This window comes from Zootoca vivipara, chromosome 6, assembly GCF_965207765.1.
Source record: "Zootoca vivipara chromosome 6, rZooViv2.hap1.1, whole genome shotgun sequence".
Lineage (NCBI taxonomy): Eukaryota > Metazoa > Chordata > Lepidosauria > Squamata > Lacertidae > Zootoca > Zootoca vivipara.
In genome coordinates this window covers 94,903,055-94,922,516 of record NC_142589.1, presented here as the reverse complement: position 1 = coordinate 94,922,516, position 19,462 = coordinate 94,903,055, and the positions used below count along the sequence as shown (strand labels likewise).

The 19,462-nt window shown below is 47.7% G+C and overlaps 1 protein-coding gene across 1 annotated transcript in view; it reads right to left on the bottom strand.

Moving 5' to 3' along the window:
• MED16 (mediator complex subunit 16) overlaps positions 1–19,462 on the bottom strand; it is a 22,369-nt gene extending 2,907 nt beyond the window's left edge. The window contains exons 1-13 of the mRNA XM_035118140.3: positions 19,364–19,462; positions 18,220–18,437; positions 17,026–17,133; positions 15,692–15,861; positions 14,240–14,671; positions 11,275–11,380; positions 10,229–10,384; positions 7,946–8,157; positions 6,798–7,004; positions 5,537–5,747; positions 3,722–3,855; positions 1,020–1,215; positions 51–267 (exon numbers count right to left, since the gene is read on the bottom strand). Of these exons, the coding sequence (XP_034974031.1) occupies positions 51–267; positions 1,020–1,215; positions 3,722–3,855; positions 5,537–5,747; positions 6,798–7,004; positions 7,946–8,157; positions 10,229–10,384; positions 11,275–11,380; positions 14,240–14,671; positions 15,692–15,861; positions 17,026–17,133; positions 18,220–18,355 (2,285 nt within the window). The 5' untranslated portion in view covers positions 18,356–18,437; positions 19,364–19,462. The remainder of the gene's footprint in view (positions 1–50; positions 268–1,019; positions 1,216–3,721; positions 3,856–5,536; positions 5,748–6,797; positions 7,005–7,945; positions 8,158–10,228; positions 10,385–11,274; positions 11,381–14,239; positions 14,672–15,691; positions 15,862–17,025; positions 17,134–18,219; positions 18,438–19,363) is intronic.

Sequence of the window (19,462 nt, the reverse complement as noted above, 5' to 3'; positions counted from 1 at the left end):
CCTCCCTCCTGTGGCAAGGAGTTCCGCCGTCTCCCCATCGCCTGGCCTACCTGACGAAGGCGTCGAATGGCACGGAGGCAGGGTGGCCCCCCTGCCCCGGGGGCTTCCCGAATTGCATCCGGACGGGCTGCTTGCTCTGCAGCTTGTGGATGATGGCGTCGTTGACAGGCAGCCAGTCGAGGTTCGGGATGAGCAGCTGGCTGGGAAGCAGGCAGCACTCGTCAATCAAAGTGTCGTCCGGCTCGCTGGGGTGGCTTTCGTCGCGACCTGTGCGGGGCAATGGGGGGGGGTGGTCAGGCTCAGAGTAAGCACTAGGAGCAGATCCTGGCTTTGGATACCTCGAGAAAATTTCCCTGCATCAAGAAAGCTAGCGCACCAGGGAGCAAGATTTTACTTGCAGATTTTTTTTAAATAAAAAATCGCTTTTGCATGCAAAGCTCAGCAGAAAGCCCTGCCTCCATTCCTGAAGGGTTTCCCTCTTACGCAAAGCTGCCCCCTAAAAACTGGCCTTCGAAATCCCTTCACCTAGAAAGCTAGCGCACCAGGGAGCAAGATTTTACTTGCAGTTTTTTTTTAAAAAAACACAATCGCTTTTGCATGCAAAGCTCAGCAGAAAGCCCCGCCTCCATTCCTGGAGGGTTTCCCTCTTACGCAAAGCTGCCTCCTAAAAACTGGCCTTCGAAATCCCTTCACCTAGAAAGCTAGCGCACCAGGGAGTAAGGTTTTACTTGCAGTTTTTTTAAAAAACAATCGCTTTTGCATGCAAAGCTCAGCAGAAAGCCCCGCCTCCATTCCTGGAGGGTTTCCCTCTTACGCAAAGCTGCCTCCTAAAAACTGGCCTTCGAAATCCCTTCACCTAGAAAGCTAGCGCACCAGGGAGCAAGGTTTTACTTACAGATTATTATTTTTTATAAAAAATCTCTTGCACACACTGTATGCAGTTGCAACACACCGCCCGCCGCCCGCCTCCTGAGCCTTGCACGACAGCCCTGCGGAGGAGGCCGCCGTGCCCTACTCACAGCACAGCCAAAGTTTGGTCAGGAGCCGGAAGAGGAGAGACATGCTGTCCTGGGTGTCTGAAGTGGCCGTGTAGATGGGCAGGCAGCTGGGTTTCAAGAGGCCCCAGATGCGAATCACGACCATCAGCTCGCGCAGCATGGCCAGGGAGGAGCCGTCGCGGAGGAAGCTGTGGCCCGGGCGGACGGGGCCAGAGCCCTGGGGGGGGGGAAAGGGGGCTGGTTAGGAAGGTCGGGGATGGGGAGGGAATAGGCGCGTCGAAACTCTCAACATTTGATTTATATCTCATCCAAGTGGGCATGCAAAGCTTCCCTTGGTCCCCGTTTAATGGACAAAAACAGGCTGCCTAAAACTGTTTCGAAGGTGCGTATCGTGATATCGTTTTCACCGTTTCTGACCTGGCGTGTGTGTGTGTGCATGTGTGTGTTTTTGCTGTGCAAAAATCACAACCTTGGGAAAGCCGGGAAGCCAGCTGGTGCCTCTACAATGGCGCCGTCCTTATTTCGGATATCGGGATATATCAGTATATCACGATGTTTAGCTGGAGAAATATCACAAAGTTGAACCCCGGCTCCATCCTTGTTTCAAACATGGTGATTTATCAGGATATTGCGATGTTTAGCTGGTGATATACAGTGGTACCTCGACAACCGAATGATTCGACTTCCAAAGGTTTCGACTTCCAAAGTCAACAACCCCGGAAGTTTTTTCGTGCGTGTTCTGTGCCTGCGCAAAGCAGCACACGCAGTCGACGCATGCGCAGAAGTGCGAAATCACGCATGCGCGGAAGCGCCGCTTCGACAACCAAAGACGGGCGCGGAACGTATTGTTGAAGTTTGATTTAGCCCCTCAGCTCCTGAAGGTAATGGGGCCCCTTATATGTCCAGCTGTCCTTTGTCACCAACAAATTGTTGCCGCTTTTGTGGTTGAATATATGCTATACGGTCATTGATGGACCTAACAGGTATCTAAAGGCATTTGCACAGAACAAAATATGTATTTTATCAAAGTCATTGTTGAACAGAAATATAAATTAAGAAGAAGTATATTGGGGGGGGGGGGCAAGAGAGTGGGGCCCTAAGCTAAGCTTGTTTAGCTTATACATAAATCCGGCACTGGATATATCACAAAACTTTAAAACCAGCTCCATCTTTATTCCAGACAATGTGATATACAGCGGTACCTCGGTTTATGAACTTAATCCGTTCTGGAAGTCCGTTCTTAAACCAAAAGCTTAATAAACGAAGCTGTTCTAAAACCAAGTTACCACTGTATCAGTGGCATATTGTGAATATTGTGATTTTTAGCTGGGTATATATCACGATGTTGAAAACCAGCTCCATCCATATTTAAGGCATCGTGATATATCAGGATATCGCGACGTTTAGCTGGTGATCTATCACAAAGTTGAAACCCAGCCCCATCCTTATTCCAGACATCGTGATATATCAGCATATCGCAATGTTTAGCTGGGTAGATATACAGTATCATGAAGTTGAAAACCAGCTCTTTCTCTCTAAAAAAATATTTTTGATTTTCATTATTACAATTTTTTTCAGGTTCACCGGAAACAGTAAACAGCTCCATCCTTTTTTCAGGCGTTGAAATATATCGGTATGTCATGATGTTCAGCCGGTGATATATCACAGAGTTGAAACCCCTATACGAAATTCCAGCCTTTTCCGTACGTCGGGATAGATATATCGGAATATCGCAATGTTCACCTGGTGATCCATTGCGATATGCAGGATGAAACCCTCCCTGCCCGCAGACTGTCTCCTCCAGAGTGGTGCATGCTCTGGTTATCTTTTGCTTGGACTACTGCTATGCGCTCTCCGTGGGGCTACCTTTGAAGGTGACCTGGAAACTGCAAATAATCCAGAATGTGGCAGCTAGACTGGGGACTGGGAGCGGCTGTTGAGACCACGTAACACCGGTCCTGAAAGAGCTACATTGGCTCCCAGGATGTTTCCGAGCACAATTCAAAAGGTCGGTGCTGACCTTGAAAGCCCTAAATGGCCTCAGCCCAGTAGACCTGGAGGAGCATCTCCACCCCATCGGTCTGCCCAGACACTGAGGTCCAGCGCAAAAGAAGCATGGATTTGATTTAAATTAGATCGATTTAAATCACGATTTCAATCACTAGTCAGTAAGCATCTCCACCCCCATCGTTCTGCCCGGACACTGGGGTCCAGCTCCGAGGGCCTTCTGGCGGTTCCCTCCCTGGGAGAATTGAGGTTACAGGGAACCAAGAGAGGGCCTTCTCGGTGGTGGCGCCCGCCCTGTGGAACGCCCTCCCACCAGATGTCAAAGAGAAAAACAACTACCAGACTTTTAGGAGACATCTGAAGGCAGCCCTGTTTAGGGAAGCTTTTAATGTTTACTAGTTTATTGTATTCTAGTGTTCTGTTGGGAGCTGCCCAGAGTCGGTGGGGAATAAATAACATATTATTATTATTAATATTATTATTATTATTATTATTATTATTATTATTATTTCGAATACCACTGTTCATCTTTACCTGTCCTTACGCTCACCTGGGGGGGGGAGGAGCATTTGGAGTCGCAGGGAGAAGGCAATTTTGCCTTTCCACGCGCCATTCCCGGAAAGTAAGCGGAGAGCCGGCTTGCCCGTCGATACGGAAGACATTTCGGGAAAGCGTTTGCGCCGTGGGGGGTTCGGGGAGGAGTGGGGTCCTCTCACCTGGTTCGGGAGGCTGGCCAAAAGGTAGAGGACAAAGTCGCCGACCCACTGGATCAGTTGTTGGAGAGACTGCAAAGTGGTCATTTCCAAGACGAACTCCTCCGTCTTCAAGTTGATCATCACTTTGTCGATATCTGGAAAGGGGGCAGTGCCGGATTTACGTATAAGCTAAACAAGCTCTAGCTTAGGGCCCCATTCTCTTGGGGGGCCCCCAAAAAATTAAAGTAAAAAACACTGGATGTATATTTCCAAAATATAAGATAAAATGAAATAAAACCTACATACAGCAACTGTGTTTTGTGTTGTGTAGGCTCCTAGGATGTAAGTCATGGGCCCCGCCTGCTAGCCTGCTCCCTCAAATATCCCTGCTTTGCTCCTTTCTATATATAGGGTGCCGACATTCTGCATGGACTGGTTGCAGGGCAACATGGGCAAATGGCTTGAGATACCTATTAGGTCCATCAATGACCATATAGCATAGGTTCAACACAAAAAACAGCGACAATTTGTTGTGGACAAAGGACAGCTGGACCTATAAAGGGCCCCATTACCTTCAGGAGCTGAGGGCCGCATCAAACCTAAATCTGGCCCTGAACGTCAGCCATGGAGGGGGGCAAGTGCGATTTTTCTCTTTCCCGGGGTAGCAGAGAGAATTGTCCCCGGGGCACCCCCCCCCTCTCTCTCCCTCTCTCTCTCTCTGGCAAATCTTTTATTATTATTTTTGATTTTCGAATTTCTACAGAACGGTCCCTAACCTGAAACAAATTCAATGTTTTCCCAAATCCGATTTCCCGCGTGCTCTCCTAGACGTGTCGATGGTTCTCCTTAACATTTTGTCTCCCCCCACTTTATTATTTCTAGTTTATCTTCAAACATTCCTGCACGTACATTAAATTAAATTAAATTTCCAGTTTCAACGGGGCACGAGCCGATTTAACAGGGCTCTCATTGTTTTCCTATGGTAGATTAATATTATTAATTGAGTTTATATACTGCCCTATACCTGGGGGGCTGTGGGGGGTCTCAGGGTGGTTCAGAAATCAAGATGAGCCGGTGACAGCAAAAATTGCTAAGGTTCTTAGGTGGGGCAATCAGAATAAGAGCCACTATTTGACTATTGATTCAAAACCCTAAAATGTATTTTGTAGAATGGACTTTTAAAATTTCTGTTCTTTGTATATCGTACAGTATTGTTGTTTTATCACTATGGCCGATGGCTGACGCAAATAAAGATTCGCAGAATAATATCAAGATATAAAACCACGGAAAAAACCAAATAAAAACGATAACAACAACCCGAAAGTCCCCATTCCCACCCCACACCCCAAGAAAACTCGTATTTTAAGAGGGCATAGGATGTAAATCGGATCAATGAAAGGCCTGGTTGAAAAGGAACGTTTTTGCCTGGTGCCTAAAGATGTATAATGAAGGCGGCAGGTGAAGTTCCCTGGGGAAGAGCATTCCACAGGCGGGGAGCCACTGCAGAAAAGGCCCTGTTCTCGTGTTATGATGATGATGATGATATATCAGGCATGTCCAATTCCCAAGAGGCTGCGATCTCCTCTCCCACTATGAAAAAACTAGCAGTGATATACCCATTGGATTGTTGAGCTTTTTTGGGGGGGAGGAAGACCCAAAGCTGTTGAGCTTTCCCTCCCTTCTTTATCTTTTCTTTTTGGGAGATCAACCAGGGACGCCCCGCAACCGACCTGTTGGACATGCCTGTGATATTATTATTATTATTATTATTATTATTATTATTATTATTATTATTATTATTATTATTATTATGTCACTGGGGAGACTGTCACGCACCCACGTCGGTGATCTTGGAGCAGATCTCCGTCAGGCGGTCGCCGGGGCTTTTGTCCGGGGTGTTCAGGACGGGGGGGCGGAGGAGCGATTTGAGGGTGCAGCTGATGGCAATCAGGAAGAGCTTGGCGTGATAGTCGCAGACCCGAGACACCGTGGTGGAGGAGAGCTTGCAGAGCGACGCCTTCATGGAAATAATCCGGGTCGAGAGCACCTGCCAAAAAGCAAAATAATTTTTTTAAAAAAGGCTATCCCGTCGTGAAATTCTACTCGCTATCAACCCAGAGCAGATCCCAAGGTATAGTTAGCAGAGGAGAAACTTAAAATAGGTTGCAGGATTCCTCAAAAAGTAGACCAGAGGCGATGAATATTTCCTCCAGCAGAGCTTTCCTGCGACTGAAGGCAAATGAGCATCATGGTCACAAATGCAATAGATTCAGGATTGACCCTATATTAAGAGGATACCAGCAAGAACAAGTGTGTGTGCATGCGTGTGTGTGTGATTTAAATAATAATAATAATAATAATAATAATAATAATAATAATAATAATAATAATAATAATGATTCATTATTTATACCCCGCCCATCTGGCTGGGTTTCCCCAGCCACTCTGGGCGGCTTCCAACAGAAAAATAAAACACAGTAATCTATTAAACATTAAAAGGCTCCCTGAACAGGGCTGCCTTCAGATGTCTTCTAAAAATCTGGTAGTTGTTTTCCTTTTTGATATCTGTTGGGAGGGCGTTCCACAGGGCGGGTGCCACCACCGAGAAGGCCCTCTGCCTGGTTCCCTGCAACTTGGCTTCTTGCAACGAGGGAACCGCCAGAAGGCCCTTGGAGCTGGACCTCAGTATCCGGGCAGAACGATGGGGGTGGAGATGCTTACTGACTAGTGATTGAAATCGTGATTGAAATCGATCTGATTTAAATCAAATCCACGCTTCTTTTGCGCAGAGAAGTTCCCGGAACCCCCTTGAATTCCGGAGAGCAGGAAATATCTCTACACATCTGATCAATCCTTTCCGCGCTAAGAAATGCAAGCTGACATCCCTGCCCGTCACAAAAGAACCCTTTCCCACTGCATTTCCTATCCCTGAGCTCGAGAGGCTATCGCCACCTGCTGGGGGGTTGCAAAACAGCTCCTCCATGCATGCCAGCGCCCTTTGGCGGCGTCTACTCAACTCCAACGCACTCCGGGCGAAGGAGCTTCCTGGGCTCCGAGGAGGCAAGGCAGCCATTCCCCGGGGTTCTTCCCGCCTCACCTGCTGCAGGGCCGCATTCTGGCGCATATATTCCTCGTGCAGTTTCTCCACCAGGTTCTGCACCATGCTGGGCTGGACGTGAAGCAAGATGTCCCACCAGTCGTATCCGGTCACCATGCAATACTCCAGGAGGAACAGCAAGTGGCGGAGCGAGATGTTCATGTCCAGGATGTGGCCCATGGAGGGGGAGATCCGTAGCATGCTCAGCTGGCGGGGCGGAGAAGTAGGAAGGGACGAGAGCCATTTAACCACCAAATAAGTGCTGGGCAGCATCTTAAAAAGCAGAGACATCCCCTTGCCGACAAAAGTCCATATACAGTGGTACCTCTACTTACGAATAACTCTACTTACGAATGGTTCTACTTACGAACGGAGCTCCGTCCGCCATCTTGGATGCTGTTTAGATAGGATTTTTTCTACCTACGAATTTTTAGATAGGGTTGCTTCTACTTACGAATTTTTTCTCCCAATGCATTCCAATGGGATTCGACTTACATTTTTTTTTTCGACTTACAAATGTGCGTCCGGAACGCATTAAATTCGTAAGTAGAGGTACCATTGTAATTAAAGCTATGGTTTTCCCAGTAGTGATGTATGGAAGTGAGAGCTGGACCATAAAGAAGGCTGATCGCCGAAGAATTGATGCTTTTGAATTCTGGTGCTGGAGGAGATTCTTGAGAGTCCCATGGACTGCAAGAAGATCAAACCTCTACATTCTGAAGGAAATCAGCCCTGAGTGCTCACTGGAAGGACAGATCCTGAAGCTGAGGCTCCAATACTTTGGCCACCTCATGAGAAGAGAAGACTCCCTGGAAAAGACCCTGATGTTGGGAAAGATGGAGGGCACAAGGAGAAGAGGACGACAGAGGATGAGATGGTTGGACAGTGTTCTCGAAGCTACCAACATGAGTTTGACCAAACTGCGGGAGGCAGTGGAAGACAGGAGTGCCTGGCGTGCTCTGGTCCATAGGGTCACGAAGAGTCGGACACGACTAAACCACTAAACAACAACAACAAACAGGGCTGCCTTCAGATATCTTCTAAACGTCTGGCATGCTCTGGTCCACGGGGTCATGAAGAGGTGGACATGACTAAATGACTAAACAACAACTCCCGGGGCTGCGCTCTAACCACTAGGCCGCCCTTACCTTCCCGTGGCTGTCGACCCCGACCAAGGCCAGCGACGTCCAGGACATCTGCATGGCTTTGAAGTGGACCAGGGGCCCGGCCGTCCGCTGCCTCTTGATGGCCTGCTCGTCCGCCGGCCGCTGGGACGTTGAACCGTAGAAGACCGCCATGGTCTGCAGGGAGACGCGGTGGATGATGTGGACGCTGCCGTCGTGAAAGGCGAGTGCGAGTCCTGGGGCGGCGGAGGGGGGTGGAGAAACAGCACGAGGCGAGGGACATTTCAGAGGGAAATCGGAACTCAAGACCCACAGACGCTTACTGAACACAATGTGTTCCCCGAAAATCATTCATAAAATGATCAATCGGTTTGTTTGTATAAAGAGTCCCCGATTTCCACTGACCCCTATGGGGAAATCTCAAATGCGCTCCCAGCCACAGGATTCGAACACCCCGAATCTTTTCTCCTCTTTCTCTTTTACATATACGGACGCGGGTGGCGCTGTGGTCTAAACAGAGCCTAGGGCTTGCCGATCAGAAGGTTGGCGGTTTGAATCCCCGCGATGGGCTGAGCTCCCATTGTTCGGTCCCTGCTCCTGCCCACCTAGCAGTTCAAAAGCACGAACTTCAAGTAGATAAATAGGTAAACAGCATTTCCGTGCGCTGCTCTGGTTCGCCAGAAGCGGTTTTGTCATGCCAGCCACATGACCCGGAAGCTGTATTCCGGCTTCCTCGGCCAGTAAAGTGAGATGAGCGCTGCAACCCCAGGGTCGTCCGTGACTGGACCTAACGATCAGGGGTCCCTTTACCTTTACTTAATTTTATTACATTTTCCATTTTACCAATTGAAATACTCATTTTGCATCCTTAAGGTACCAGCGACTTCCCTTTCTCTCTTTCCATCGTTCATAAAATGACCTATCGGTTTGTTTGTCAAATTCAAATGAATAACCTTTATTAGGCATGACAAATTCAGAAGCTTCAGAACAAAATTATGAATAAAACATTCGCATTATAAACTTCATGAAATAAAATACATATTAATTGAATTAATATTTTAGAACAATATATCAATTTTCAATTAGCATCCCCTGGCCCAATCTCTCTGCGTAAACTGAGCACAAAAACTCAGCCACCACTAAAGTAACTCCATCATTATTAATTATTAATAATGACGGTTTGTTTGTATAAAAAGTCCCCAATTTTCCATTGACCCCTACGGGGAAATCTCTAATGCGCTCCCAGCCACGGGATTTGAACACCCCTAATCAAATTTGTACGCCACTGCAGGCGGGAAGCTCCCTTGAGAGCGTGCCTCGCACTGCGGCATGGGGGGGGGGAGTTGCGCGCCCGCCAATCAGCTGGCAGGCAGCGCGCAGCTCCCCCCCCCACTATCCATGTATAGGACGACCTGTTTTTTGAAATTATTTTTGAGTCAAAAAACCTCGTCTAATACAGGTGAAACTTGGAAAATTAGAATATCGTCAAAAAGTGCATTTATTTCAGTAACGCAACTTAAAAGGTGAAACCAATATACGAGATAGATGCATGACATGCAACGCAAGATATGCCAAGCCTTTATTTGTTGTCATTGTAATTATTTGTGGTTAGGCGGGTCAATTATAAATGGAATGGAATGAATGAAATGTAATAGCGATGTTTATTTTTGCATTCTTGTAACTATTTGTTTGATTACTGTGGAATTTCCAAAAGAAAGCGTGCGTAAAAATGAAAAGAAAAATAAAAAATAATAAGTTGCGTTACTGAAATAAATGCACTTTTCGACGATATTCTAATTTTCCGAGTTTCACCTATACACGTGAAAAAAAGGAACGGTATGGGTAAATGGATAGCTGTCAGCTAGATTTTATACGTTAAGTGCATAAAATGACAATGTTGCAGTAGGAAGGATATTACCAGGAAATGCATTTTTAAAAAGGAACTGGGGAATACCATGCAGTTAAACATCAAGGAAAGATTTTAAAAAATTCCTTCCAGGAGCACCTTAGAGACCAACTAAGTTTGTCATTGGTATGAGCTTTTGTGTGCATGCACACTTCTTCAGATACCTGAAGGAAAGAGTTTACTGGAAGTCTCCTTTTGAGGGGGGAAAGGTATTAATTTGGTGATGTTGCGTAAAAAGGGAATACCGATAAAAAGATTGGCGAAAGGAAAGAATAAATAAGAAGTACAATTAAAACACAGCGGGGGGGGGAGGGGCAGGAAGTTGAGAAAAAGATAAACTTAATGAGGTAATAAGAATAATAATGACAACATTTCCAGGGGACAGGGAGAAGTTTCCTCACCTAAGCCAGGGTAGAATTTGGTGTCGTTGGCAACTTTCAAATCCGTGCTGGTCAAGGAGATGGGAAGTTTCGGAAGAGCCACGGCCGAGACGCGGTCCAAGTCGTTGGCGGCCGAGAGTATGCGCCACTTCAAAATCATGGGCGGCTTGTCGCCGACTAAGAATAAGAAGGCAGGAGTTTGGGGGGGGGGGGCGTTGCGCAGCACAGTGGTTAAGAGAGTCGGACTGGGACCTGGGTTCAAATCCCCCCACTCGGCCACGGAGCTCTCTGGGCGACGCCTTGGGGGCCAGCCACTTGCGTCTCTGCCCAACCGACCTCGCAGGGTCGTTGTGGGAAGAAAACAGGGAAGGGGGAACTTTGAGCCGCCCCCGAAGCGAGCCGCCTGCTAAACTGGCGCAGCACGGTGACTTGCTTTTGCAGCGCCGAAAATTGCGTCTGAGGACATGCAGACGCCAAAAATCGCGGGCATGCTCCGTGGGACTGATCCGGTCCAGGCAAGGTAAACCTTGCTGACTCCTGTTAGGTTGTTCTTTCTTTGGAGGGTGGGAAACGAAGGCGCCTTTAAAAAATATTCCATTACAGAAGAGCCAGCTGCCTCTCGGCTCGAGTGGAAAGTCAAAGTCTCCGTGGGGGAGAAAACAAGGACATTTGCTATGCCAAAGCAACAATTAAAAACAACCTCCCTTCTTCCAACTTCCTTTGTTTCCCCCAGCTTAGGAAAATTGCTTGCAATTGCTTGTAAATAAGAGGGGGAACCACAGGAAGAAAAGGTGCAATTTTGCAGCAGCATCGCCGTAGCGAAGCTGCAATTCCCTGATTGGTCAGGCCTGGCACGGATGCGAATCCTGGCAGCCACCTCAAAATAGGATGCTGTAGAGTTGGAAAAGTTTCCGAAAGGGTGATGAAGGGATCGGAGGAAAGGTTTTTATTATTATTTGTTCATATTTATTTTTAAATATTTTTTAATGTTTTGCTGGAAGCTACCCAGAGGGGCTGGGGCAACCCAGTCAGATGGGGAGTGTTTATAAATGCAGGGGAAAACTCACCTGTGGGGGAGATCTGCTGGAATATATTGTTGACCGGCAAGCCCTCTTTCCGCAGAGACCAGCACTCCACATTGCTGTTGTTCTGGTTGGAAGCGCAGAGCAACATCTGGGGGGGGGGGCAGCGGAGAAAAATGTCGTATACCAAACCACAATAGTATGGCCGGGCAATATCTGGTTGCCAACACTGCGACATATCGCCGGCTAAACGTCTTGATATGCCGATACAGTACAGCGGTAGTACCACGGTTTTTCAAGCATCTCAGAAGCCAAACGTGTTTGGTTTTCGAACGCCGGAAACCTGGAAGTAAATGCTTCCGTTTTTGAACACGCCTCAGAAGTCGAACTTCCGAGGCGGCTTCCTGTTTTGAGTTTTCTGTACGTTTGGAAGCTTTCATATTGAATTTTCAGTTTTCAAAAGTCGGACGGTCTTCCGGAATGGATTACATCTGAAAACCGAGACACCGCTGCATACAGAAAGCCTGGAATAAGGATGGAACTACGCAGAGGCCTTGGATGACGAGGTTTTTTTTCCTGCGCTGTGATAATCGCATGGTGCACAAATATCCGCCCCCTCCGCAAACCACGATTCGCGATATATCGACAGGTCAAAAATGATGAAACCGCTATCATGATACAGACTTGAGACCAGTTTAACGCACATCGTGGTTTGCGACACAGTCAAACAGTGGTTCTCGGAAGGCTCCGTTTTTTAACGTTTCGTCTCCCGAACGCCAAAAAACCCCGGAAGAAACAGCTTCGGTTTCCGGGAGCCGAACGTGCCGTGCGGCCTCCGTTTTTAATTTCCCCGTTGTATTGAGGCTTCCACTTTCTGTTTCCGGTTGTGTCGAACATTTCGGAAGTCGGACGGTCTTCCGGAACGGATTGTGTTCAACAACCGAGGTTCGATTGTGTATAGCCAGGTCAAAAACTACGAAGCCGCCGGACAGCCGAGATTTGTTCCAATTGCATTTTTGCAAGATTTGAAATTGTTTTAGAGGTGGCCAAAACTATGACACCAATATTATGATGTGGACTTCGAGGCGGTTTTGGGCGATATATCGACGTTACTGCCCAACCCTGTTCTTCGTTGATTGAAAGCACTTTCTCAACCCAGGTTTTTTCTGCTGTAGGTACAGAACCCTCCTTGCTCCTTGATCTGGGTTGAACGCTTAATTCTAACCATCCTAAGAAGCGTTGTACACAGGTTAATAGATTAGCAGGGTTCTAAAACTACTTGTAATTTTGTTATGAATGGACAATAAGTAATTTGAATGATTTTAAAACTTAACAATAGACATGCGGTATGTTGAAAAAGAACAAAACCAAGGAAGGGACTAGAGCAGGGGTCCCCAGACTTACCGGCGTTTGGGCCGGTTCCCACCGCGCCGATCGCGCGGCGGGCCGGCGGGCGGGGGAGCGCGCGCCTGTGCGGGCCGGCGGGCGGGGGAGCGCGCGCACGGGCGCATGCGCACGGGCGCTTACTGGCGCGGCGGCGCGCTTCCAGGGTGGGAAAAGCGCCGAAACTCCGTTGTGCGCATGCGCGTGGGCCTCCCCCGACCCACAAGTGCACCAGAAATGACTTCTTCCGGGTCGGGAGAGGCCCATACGCATGCGCACAAAGGATTTTCGGCGCTTTTTTCCCAACCCGGAAGAGCGCTGCCGCAAGAGCGGGCGGCGGTGGTCATCGCGGGCCAGATTGGCAGGCTAATTGGGCCGCATCCGGCCCCCGGGCCGTAGTCTGGGGACCACTGGACTAGAGGGAAGTCAATTTGTTTTCTTTTGCTTTTATTTTTGTGAGGGACAAGGGATACAGGGAAGTCCCTCCCATCTTAAGTTCCAGCCCATCCCCAAGCACTGGAGAGAGTAAGGAGAGCTCTGCCTCCAGCGGAGAGTCAGGAAGTGGTGTCCGAGGCTCAGGCAAGGTTGTGGAGCCCATGCCTCAGGTGGGACAGGAAGTTGGGCGCACGGGGGGGAGGCCAATCCCCCCAACTCCCGAATTGCGACGCAAACGTAGGGGGAAGAGGTTGGGTCTGCCAAAGCTTTGGTGCTGGAAGAAAACGCGCCAATCGCCATTCGGAGGTTCTGACACCTCACCTTAAGGATGCATTTTTACTGCTCTGAACACTGTAAATAATCAGCACTTAATAAAAGCCTTAAAAGACCATGCTGGAGTCGTTACTCTAGAGTAGCCATATCAGGCCCTCTGACAATTTTGTTATATTTTTATTTTTGTTTTTGTTATTTTTGGAAAATTAATACAGTGGTACCTCCGGTTGCGGACAGGATCTGTTCTCGAGCTCCGGTCGGATCCTGAGGTTTTCGCAACCGGAGGTGCCCGTTGTGCACATGCGCGCACATACTTCTGGGTTTGCCGCTGCACGCAACTAGAGGTACCACTGTAAAATGTTATCACAAAATAATAATAATTTTAACCATCCTAAACCAGTTCCCACCTGCTCGGTGGTCAGTAAGGACCCTGGTCCCCTCTGCAGACTGTCCGCCTCAATCTACCCCAGAGGGTCATAGAATCATAGAATCGTAGAGTTGGAAGAGACCACAAGGGCCATCCAGTCCAACCCCCTGCCAAGCAGGAAACACCATCAAAGCATTCTTCACATATGCCTGTCAAGCCTCTGCTTTAAGACCTCCAAAGAAGGAGACTCCACCACACTCCTTGGTAGCAAATTCCACTGCCGAACAGCTCCTACTGTCAGGAAGTTCTTCCTAATGTTGAGGTGGAATCTTCTTTCTTGTAGTTTGAATCCATTGCTCCGTGTCCGCTTCTCTGGAGCAGCAGAAAACAACCTTTCTCCCTCCTCTATATGACATCCTTTTATATATTTGAACATGGCTATCATATCACCCCTTAACCTTCTCTTCTCCAGGCTAAACATACCCAGCTCCCTAAGCTGGGTCAAAGATGAGGGAGGAGGAACGCGAACTCGGCACCCGGGGAAGGCCTTACCTGCTCGGACATGTCCCGGGTGAGGAATTTCAAGTGGGTGATGGCCGGATACTTGTCCTTGCGGGCCAGGTCCGTGGTGCAGCGCATAAAGAGCGACGGCAGGATTTCGGTGTCGATCTTGCACTTCTCGTTCACCACGCTGACGCAGACCTTGTAGAACTGGACCGGCGAGGCGCTGCTGCCGTCCGACGTGGCCACCACGATGTTGCCCCCGCCCGTGAAGGCGATGTCGGCCAGGGCCACGCGGCACCGCAGGCGGCACAGGCTCTCGGTCGAGGTCAGCACCTGCCCGTTGGGCTTGAGCAGCGACACCGTCACCAGGCCACTGATGGTGACCGCGATCCAGCCTTCCATCGGCTTCCCCCCAAAGAGCGTCAGCGACGGGGAGAACTTGACCCGTGAGAACTTCTCGCCAAAGTTCGACGCTCCCGACTGCGGGCGGAACAGGGTGGATAAAAAAATCAAGGGTTGCATTTAAGGCCGGATTTAGGTTTGATGAGGCCCTAAGCTCCTGTGTCTAGTTGTCCTTTGTCAAACAACAAATTGTCGCTGTTTTTCGTGTTGAATATATGCTATAGGGTAATTTATGGACCTAAAAGGTATTCTCAAGCCATTTGCACATAACAAAATATGTATTTTACCAAAGTAATTGTTGAACTGAAATACAATTAAGAAGTATATTAATAGTGGAATAAAATGTTTTAGGGGTTGTTTTTAAATCGACTGGCGGAACGGTTTAGCCCCCCAAACAGACTTTGAACATGCCTGCTCTTCCCCATAAGGGCCTCTGGGAAGCCGCAAAGGCGGGCCTGGAAGGGTAGGAAGCCTCCCCAGCTGTTGCTCCTGAACAGGGAGCGTTCGAGGGTAGACTGCTCCTGCATAGGGAGGTTCAGCTGAAAGCAGAAATCTCTCTCTCTTTCCCTCCCAGAGCAAAATTCTCTGGAAACCGAGTTGGGAACCAGGGCCGGATTTAGGTTTGATGTGGCCCTAAGCTACTGAAGGTAATGGGGCCCTTTCTATGTCCAGCTGTCCTTTGTCAACAACAAATTGTCACTGCATTTTGTGTGTTTAATCTATGCTATATGGTCATTGATGGACCTCATAGGTATCTAAAGCGATTTGCACAAATTGCTCTACAACCAGTTCATGCAGAATGTAGGCACCCTATATATAGAAAGGAGCAAACCAGGGATATTTGAGGGAGCAGGCTAGCAGGCAGGGCCCATGACTTATGTCACAGGAGCCTACAAAACACAAAAGACACTTGCTGGATGTCGGTTTTATCTTATATATTGGAAATGTACACCCAGGTGTTTTCTTTCCTTCAATTTTTTTCTGGCCCCCCCCCCAAGAGAGTGGGGCCCTAAGCTAGAGCTTGTTCAGCTTATATGTAAACCCGGCATGGGCCAATGCGACAAGCCCCACCCCCCACCCCGGTCCGGCCTCGCTCACCTTCTCCACGTGCAAAGCCAGCTTCACGCCGTTGTGCAGCCACGAGAGCGCCACAATGGGGTCCCCTTCGACCACGCTGCCCACAGCGCTCTCCCAGCTGTTGGCCAAGTGCTCAACCATGCTCCAACATTTGATGTGCCCGTCGGCATCGGCAGACAGCAGCCTGGATCCTGCGGTGGAAAAAGAGGCAGAAAAGCTCGGAGCAGCCCGGCCGTGGCAATTCCCCTGTCTAGAATAAGCGCCAGAAAAAAACCTCCCCACAGATTTGGACAGGCACTCACCTTGGATCTACGGAAGCTGTCCAACCTAAGTTCTCAAGGCCAATTTTCTCTGTCCCGCCCTGTGTCCCAAATGCATCATTGCACCTAGAGGCTAATCTTTCCTCCAATTTTGTCACAAGAGTGCCTGGACTAAAATTGTCTATCGAAAAATTTACTCTTGTGGTTTATCCCCACAACAGCTACTCACTTTGGGTATTAGTAAAGCAAACAGCCTAATCTGTCAGCGCAAACAGCCTAATCTGGGGCAATCAGAATAAGGTCTACCATTTGATAATTGATTCAAAGCCCTAAAATGTATTTTATATAATTAACTTTTCATTTCTATTCTTTGTATATCGTATTGTTTATTCCTATGGCCGATGCAAATAAAGATTCATTCATTCATTCATTCATTCTAGGCCGCCTTGTGGCAGTGAGTTCCGCTGGCTAGCCCATCGTGGTCCCTTGGTTCTCAAACGCCTCGGTACTCAAGCAACTTGGAATCCAAACACTGCAAACCTGGAAGTGTTCCGGTTTGTGAACTTTTCTCAGAAGTCGAATGTGCTCCGTTTTGAGTGTCACACTTCCGATTTGAGCTCTGTCTGTTTGTGCTATTTATTTTGCGATTCTGTTTTTGCAGCTCTTTTTTGTTTTGTTTTTGTGACTGTGTGCACCCCGGTGTGTGACTGCAGTATATTGTTTATTGTTTTCGTTTTATGGATCGGTGGCCTCATTAGATAGTAAAAATTCATGTTCAGTTGCTGTTTTAGGGCTTGTTTTCAAAAGCCTGGGACGGATTAATCCATGTTTTGCAAGACTTTCTAAGGGAAATCGTGCCTTGGTTTTGGAATGCTTTGGTTTGGAACGGACTTCCGGAACAGATTCAGTTTGAGAACCAAGGGACCACTGCACTTTAAATTGTAAAACAGTGTGTGTGTACACACACATACACACACACACAGCAATGAGATTATCCATATACGGTATGGACACACACACACACACACACATAATTGCTATGTTTATTTTGCAAACTGCTTTGAGGGTTTCGTGGGAAAACCGGGGACTCCTTACCTGACTGATCCCATTCCAAGCAAGTAATGATTTCCACGTGTCCGGAATTGATGGAACAGACATCCCAGGGGTGCTCCATGTCGAGGATGTGGATCATGTGGGTGAGGTCTAAGGAAGATGGCGGAAAGAAAGGAGGAGAGACAGCCTTAGCGGGGAGGAAATCAGGGAAGGAGGCCTCGCGGAAACTCAGAAATTGAGGGCGAAGGCCAGCAGAATTAGTTCTACTCGGGACAAGATCCATTGAAGGGCACAGCATAGTTAGTTCCATCAATTTCAGTGGGTTTGCTCTGAGGAGGGTTTTGCTTGCAACAACTAGGGGTGGGCAATACCTGTTTTTCAACATCGTGATGTATCACCAGCTAAACATCACGGTATACTGATATATCACAAGGTCTGAAATAAGAATGGAGCTGGCTTTCAACTTTGTGATATATCCCCAGCTAAACTTTACAATACTGTATACTGATATATCATAAAGTGTGAAATAATAATGGAGCTGGTTTTTAACACTGATATATTACCTGCTAAACATTGCGATATACTGATAAATCAGAAAGTCTAAAATAAGGATGGAGCTTGTTTTCAACATCACAATATATCAGTGTTTTTCAACCACTGTTGTGCCGTGAGATGTTGCCTGGTGTGCCGTGGGAGAATTACTTTATATATAGTCAATATAGGCACAGAGTTAATTTTCTAAACATTTTCTAATGGTGGCGTGCCTCGTGATTTTTTTCATGAAACAAGTGTGCCTTTGCCCAAAAAAGGTTGAAAAACACTGCAATATATCACCAGCTAAACATCACGATATACTGATATACTGTATCACCATTTCTGTAATAAGGATGGAGCTGGTTTTCAAACACTGTGATATATCACCAGCTAAAAATCACGATATACTGATATATCACGATGTCTGAAATATGGACGGAGGCATGTAGAGGCATCGGCTGGCTTCATGGCTTGCCCTAGGTTGTGATTTTTGCATAGCAAACACCTACCCACACCCACCCCATATTGCGAGGTCAAAAACCATGAAACCAATATCACGATACGGACTAAACCGATATCACGATATGGCGAAACATCGCGATCTACGGATATATCACCGTGTCTGAAACAAGGATGGAGCCGGTTTTCACTTTGTGATATATCACCTGGGTTTCCTGCTCTGGGTTTCCTGCAAAGAATTACCTTTTTCCTCCTCGTTCTTGAGGTCCGTCGTGAACGCAATCAGGTTGCGGCAGGACCAGGCGCAGACCAGAGGGATGGAGGGGCAGTGGTTGCTCTTTGGCCGCTTCTCCCACTCACAGACGTAAGCCAGGTCCATCTCGCTCCGGGGTTGCAAGCGCGGGGCAGGAGTGTGCCCGGCCGCTACCCAGAAGAGTACCGTCTCCGGAACCCGGAGCCGTCTATTTCACAGAAAAAAGGCACAAATAATTAACTCCCTCGGGAAGGTGGCAGCTTCCCTTTTCCCTGGAGAAGTCGGGTGGCCATCTGGTCCTGGGTGCTTTCACCGAGATTCAAGCATTGCAAGGGGGTTTGACTAGATGACCGCTGGGGTACCCTTCCAACTCTGTCTAGGGAAGTTTTTAATGTTTTTATCGCGGTTTTAATATTCTGCTGGGAGCTGTCCAGAGTGGCTGGGGAAACTTAGCCAGGCGGGCATGGTATAAATAAATAAATACACGATAAAGGGACAACTTGCTGGCAACTCACATTATGTGAAAAGAAGGGAGTGAAAAGAAATGTTTTTGCACTTGCAATTATTTAGAGTGCGCTCAATTACCCGCTTTCATTTACAGTATTTGCAAATCTAGGAAGCCCCAGTTTAAAAAGAAAAGAAAGCAAGAAATGGGAAAACCCTTAATTTTGCCGTTTTAATTCCTAGTGTTTGGTTCTCTCTCTCTCGCTTGCTCCCAAAAGCTTTGCTTTAGCAAGAAAGGGAAAATGAATTTCACTGGGAATAATGGCAGCTAAAAATGGTTAGTTCATTTTTTTCGCAGGCCAATGGAGCATTTTTCCAAACCGGTTTTTTAAATTAATTTTTTAAGGAGAAATCATTGCACTCTTAATTTTGCAAATCCAGCTCCTATAGGGCATGCATTTAAATCTGCAAAATTAAGAGTGCAAGAAATTGCAACAGCAGCTTTGATTCAATTAGCTCGCAAAGATTAATTGCCCCAGCAAGGAAAAAGGGGAGAAATTCATCGGGAATTGGAAATTGCCCTGAAAATTGCCTATTGGGGTGATTACCCCGCACTTAAAATGGTTAAATTGCTAGTTTTTGGCATATCCCCCCCCCCAAATGAACTCTTCCATTTCTCCCCCTACTCACCAACGCTCTATCAAGGCTGCCCGACTGCTCTGCGCCTGCGCCAACTCCTGCTGCCCTAGTAAGGACCCCTTGCTCTCAGGTGCTGTCTGAGTGAGTGCC